Below are 6,000 nucleotides of genomic sequence, written 5' to 3' on the forward strand. Positions count from 1 at the left end.
TCTTTCCTCTTTTACTGGGGGTCAGCACGCCAGATATCCACATCAGCTTCAGGTTGAGGCACCACAGGGGCAGGCGAGTCAACACTTTTGTTGCTGGATGAAGACATGTTTTTATAAACAATGAAAAAGTGCTAGGAATCAGAAGAGTAGCTTGTGTGGTGAAGGCAGAGGCTAGTATGGTGGTGATACATCACACAATACACCAGTGGTATGGTCTCCGAGCTCTAAAAAGGATATAAGAAAATTGGAAAGGATACAGAAGATTGCTACAAAGATAGTGCTGGAATTAAAGGACCTCATATGAAGAACGACTGAAGGAAATGGGACTGCCAACCTTACAAGATAGAAGAGAACGTGGGGACCTAATAACAATGTACAGTATAAGATAGTAAATGATATTGAAAAGATAGACAAAGAAGACCTGGTGCTGTTGATGGAAGAAAATGGAGGGACAATAGGACATGAAAAGAAGATTGGGATGAGGCAATGTGTGAAGGATATTGGAAAATACAGTTTTCCACGCAGAACAGTGGAAAAATGGAATGCATTGGGTAATGGAATTGTCACAGCGCATAGTGTGCATAACTTTCAAGATAAACTAGGTAAATGGATATATGGAGACAGGACACTATGAGCCCCACTCGAACCCTGTACAATACAACCAGGTAAATACGTGGTGGGAGAATGACAAGAATAATACACCACAATTGGCTGTGACTGACCAAGCACTGGGAGTGCAGCTAAATACATACTCCTTTTTCATTGGGCCACGCATACCCCAGCACACGTGGGGCTCGTCCCACTCTTGCATACAGGAGAGAAAATTAGTCTGATCTACACTACAGCCTAAATCAGGTCACTTTAGGTCTTAATTTAACCATCAGGATGGTTGGATTTCCTCTGCCTGATCCTTCCACATGATAATCACACTCTCTAACAAGTTCCCACCTATAACTCAAATCCTTCAGATTTAAGTGTTACCCCCATCTTGCATACCATGCCTCATATATAATAGACATGATTCCTTTCGCTAAACTTAATTAAATAAATTTAATTGATTATTCTTGATTGATATTTTCTTCCTGTTCAATTGAATTTTCTTTACTTTTTGTCCTGTGACACCAGTTACCTTATCTATTTTGATATTCTTTTATTGGATTTGCAAAGTTTTTTTTTTTTTTTTTTTTTTACTTTTTTGTGCAAAATTCAAAGTTTTGAATAAAATTCTTAATAGATATTGGAAATTTCAGAACTTGTCTAGAATTCTTATTTTTGTGTGTAACTCTATATTGTATATGGGATATTTTTTGTGTATTGGTAATTTTGTTCATATCTTGTATTTTGCATTTGTAAATTAATGAATAAATAAAATAAAATTATGCTGATTTCATGTCAAAACATTCATATAAGGTCTTTTCTTCTTTTCTTTACTAGAGTCTTATTCTGACCCCTTAGACACTGAAAAGAAGCCTTCAGTCCCCAAGAAAGGGGTGCCATCTACAAAGTCATCAGTTGTTCCAAAGAAAGAAGTACACTTTATTCCATCTGTAGTAGCCAAGAAGGGAGCTGATCCAGAATCTTCCACCCCATCAGTTTCTCCACGTAAAGGTGTTGAACTGTCACAAGGTAGCTTGATTCATAATGTGCAATTAGCATCTATTGAAAATATGAACATTGATGGAAATTTTTCTCAATCATCTAGTGGTGATGTGAATAGCAAAAATGTTCCTTCAAGAATTGATGAAACAAAGAATGAGACACATATTGAGAAAGAGACTAAAGAAAATATTATCTATATTCCAAATCCTCATCTTGTTAAAAAAGGAAAAGCAAATGATAACTTACTTTCAGGAAAACAAAATTCATCTCAAACTTTGGTACATTTAGCTTCAACATCTCCACCTACTGTGCATTCTAAATCTGGAGTAGTATCTAACATAGGTCACTTTAAACCAACAACTACTGATGATGTAAGTGCTACCAGTAGCCAGGTGACCTATGCACCCATTTTTGTAATTGTTGCCTTAGTCGTACTTCTGGTTGTGGTAGTGGTTGTTGGATATCACAGACTAAAAGGTATTTGGGTGAGGAGACATTATGATTATGTTGATTTTTTGATTGATGGAATGTATGAATAAAGTTGAGTATGTATGAATGAAGTATACTTATATGAAAATATATATATATCCCTCAGAATCTTTATTTCAATATCAGTCATAGTTGACTTTCAACCAGTATTATATTTTTATATTTAGTAAATGAAAATAAATTCTTAAAATATATATTACATTTTTATGTGCCATTTCTGATTGAAAACATGAATAAAATATATATATATAAGTATTAGCTATGTATGGCGCCTAATATGTGGTACTGTAGCATCAAATTATTATTAAGGTTACTCTGATTATTATGGACAGTGCAAAATATTTTATTTTTCTGGAGATTAAGTGGGCATAATTTGCCCCTGCCATTCAGTCTGAGTATATATGCTATGCTTAGTAGTAGTGCAACCCACCTGCCACATATACCCCCTTCAATGCTGCCTTCTTTATGTGCTGTAGAAGTAGAATTTGCCCTCTACTCAGTCACTTGGTCTTTTCTGTTGTGCGATGTTGTGCACCTGTTAGTCTTATTTTCTTATGTGTTTCCTTTAGTTTTACCTCATCATTTAGGTCATCATTTCATTATGAGCTGCATCTGTTTATATAAGAAGAAAGAGGGGTAGGTCAGTGGTATGGATGGCACTTCTGATTCAGTTCCAGATTAGATTCCATTTGGGATAGCTTTCATTAAAACAGTATGCCAACACAGCACAAGAATGCTTCCACTATGGAAAAAAAAAAAAATAAATAGAAAGTGAACTTAACATATTGGGTACAGAGTGCAGTTAGGTGTGTTCAATTTGCCAATTAAGTAGCAGTGGTGTAGCTGACTTGCAGTTTAGAGCTTGGCTCAAGGGTTGATTAAAAAAACTTCGAGTGATAGCCTGAACTGTGAGTTTTTCATAGTAAAGGCGCTTGTAAGTTGAGGTATCACTGTGTGTGTACAGTATATATATGTACAGTAAGTCCTCGTTATACAGTACTTCTTTATCCGGTAAATTCATAGTTACAGTATTTGGAAATTACTACCCTCGATTTGATATACGGTAAGAAAAATTCACAGATACAGTATCAGCTCATGTCATCCGAGAATGCCCAATGCGGGGAAGCATGGGTGATGACGTCATCCACGCCACACCTCCCCACCACTCACAGTACTGACTTTAACTTGACCACCCGTAGAGCCTGTTATCTCTTCCCCTCCTCCCTTTTTTTTTAACTGCATTATATATAACTTACAGGCATTACTAATTAGGTGAATAAATGGAATATTAAACGGTCTTGTAAGCACAATTATGTATATTCATAATAATTATGGCAAACATTTAAAGCCTACTACCAGTGGCAAACCATGGCAGCAACTGATAAAAGGGCACAGATGGGCCTGGCAAGCCCACTATCAGAGAATGGTGGAAGTTGTATAACATCAAGCATGCCTTAGATAACATCAAGTCATCTTGGGATGAAGTGAAGACATCTACCATGAACTTGGCATGGAATAAAGTATAGACAGAATGCGCGTATGACTTCCCAGGCTTCGCTAAAGACGACATTGGTACGATCAGAAATGACAGTAAATCTATGTCAAAGGGCTGGCTTCGATGAAGTTGATGATGATAATGTTCAAGATCTTTTGGAAAGCCATGCTGAACCTCTCTCAAATGATGAACTTATAGAGCTAAACAAAGCATCACAGGAGGCAGATAAAGAGGGAGACAAGGAAGAAGAACCTGTGCGTGACCTAGACATCAAAACTCTTAGAGAATGTCTCTGTGGTATTGAAAAAGCTCTGGAAACCCTGAAGGAATGTGACCCAAATCCTGCCAGGAGTAGCAAAGTGGCTCATGACATAGAGAAAAGTGTCAAGATTTATCATGAAATCTATGATAAAAAAAAACAAGAAAAAATCAAACCGTCCTCCATCTATTCGTTCTTCAAGCCAGTCAGACATGCCGTCCCTGTCACACCTGCCGACCCTGCTACAGCTGGTCCTTCCACATCTGCTGCCAACGGTTCTACAGCTGGCCCTTCCTCCATATCCTCTTTCTACAAACCAGTGAAACGTACCGACCCTGCTATAGATGGCCCTTCCACATCTGCTTCTGACAGTTCAGACGATGATGTCTTAGCCTTGTCAGCCCACTCAGCAGATGAGTCAGGGCTGAATTCCCTACTGTCCCTTAGCCTCGGGAGGGACATCATCGGATAGAATACATGGCAAGTGAAAGGTAAATAAAAATATTTTCTGTTTATTTTAGCGTAGTACTTAAATTTTTTTTTTTTTTTTTTTTTTTTTTTTTATCGACTATTTTCATGTATTTTCATTTCTGTAGGGGTGATTTTTGACGTGCTGGAACACATTCCCTATTATTACATGTTATAATGGGTTTGGTATACGGTAATTTCAATTTGCAGTAAGGTTTTCAGGAATGCATATGTACTGTATAACGAGGACTTACTGTGTGTATGTATATATATATATATATATATATATATATATATATATATATATATATATATATATATATATATATTGTTATGAACGCACGGCTGCGGTTAACTGCTACGGGCTCACCAACCACCAATGGAATCATCATCACTGCTGTCTGCAGGGAATCCCGAGAAGGAAGGAGGGGATGGCGAGCAAGTGTGCCCATGAGAAGGCCCAGCACCCTCATTAATCCTGGTGGTGTGAGCAGTGGAGGAGACCCCCGCATTCACAGGATTAGGTGAAACCGGGGGAAGGCTCCCACGGTCCCTCTTGAGACGGTCAATTTCAGACCTCATCTCAGCCAGGGCGTCTAAAACAGCATTCCACTGCCCTCGAAGGTAGAGTTGAAGCGGGCGGGAGGCAGGGGGCAGAGGCAAACACGTCGGAACCGTGAACTGAACGTGACTGGCGCTTCCTCTCCTGATCCCCGGCATGACGACTCCTGGAAGAGTCACTGCCCCTGCCACTGTGGTCCAAATCATGGGCACTGGGCACCCAATTGGCCAGGGAGGGTCCAACAGGGGCACCAGCTCCATCATCACTGGAGCCGGGAGACTCCATCACACAACCTGGTTGTCAAAGGGAGATCAAAACAAAGCCGTAAGCTTGTATATAGCCCCCTGTCAACAAAAAGCCATCTTGTAAGGCACTAACCGCCCTTAAACAGGTAATGGATAGTAGGCACTGTACCTGCGTAACAAGTAACGTGGCCTGCTGTAAGAAAAAGCACCAAATGGACCAGTGGGTCCACAGCACGTCTGTCCGGTGTGGTCAAGCGCGCGCAACTGGTGTTTGGTTGGGCTCCCGCATATCTCTCATGTGAGCGCCCCATGTCAGCGGAGACGACGGCTGACGTAAAATTCTCCTTGGTGTACATACTGTAAGAAACCAGGTCACACAATCCAAAAATGTAGACACCCAAATTGCAAGGCCTCTCAACGTCAACCTTCTTTTGTGGCCCCTAAACCTAACACATTTGAGAACAAGAAACCAGTGGCCCTAGCTAACCCTGTCAACTCTCCTCTAGAACTTTATGACTCGTACACGTATCAAGGTAAAGTGTCCCTGACTGAGGGTAAAGACAAGGCAATAAATGTCAAGGTTCTGCATGATACAGGTGCTGCCCAATCCATCTTAAGGAAGATGTCATCCCTAATATCAAACAGGCTTACACTGGGGAGAAGGTGATCCTTACCAGTCTTGAATCACAGCTCTCCTATCCCTTGGCTGATATTAGCTTACAGTGCCCTTTCATTTCAGGAGAGGTTGAGGTAGCCATTAAACCTGGTGAACTGCCAGTACCAGGGGTACATCTTGTATTGGGTAACAATCTTGCAGGTAACTTGGCTGTTCCTAACTTAATTGTTCTTGATTCCCCCTTAACAGAAAGCCCCACTAAGACCC

At 40.1% G+C, this 6,000-nt stretch overlaps 1 protein-coding gene across 8 annotated transcripts in view; it reads left to right on the top strand.

The window, feature by feature from the left end:
- Positions 1-2,151, top strand: part of LOC123505626 — a 133,543-nt gene extending 131,392 nt beyond the window's left edge. For 3 of the 8 annotated variants that reach the window (XM_045257162.1, XM_045257166.1, XM_045257163.1), the window contains exon 4: positions 1,435-2,151. In XM_045257162.1, coding sequence (XP_045113097.1) covers positions 1,435-2,138 — 704 coding nt within the window. In that variant the 3' untranslated portion in view covers positions 2,139-2,151. Of the gene's footprint in view, positions 1-25; positions 327-1,434 lie in introns of those variants that run through there. The other 5 variants (XM_045257164.1, XM_045257167.1, XM_045257165.1 and 2 more) reach the window with 2 other exon arrangements.
- The last annotated feature ends 3,849 nt before the right edge of the window (positions 2,152-6,000 follow it).

Source organism: Portunus trituberculatus, chromosome 18, assembly GCF_017591435.1.
Source record: "Portunus trituberculatus isolate SZX2019 chromosome 18, ASM1759143v1, whole genome shotgun sequence".
Taxonomy (NCBI): domain Eukaryota; kingdom Metazoa; phylum Arthropoda; class Malacostraca; order Decapoda; family Portunidae; genus Portunus; species Portunus trituberculatus.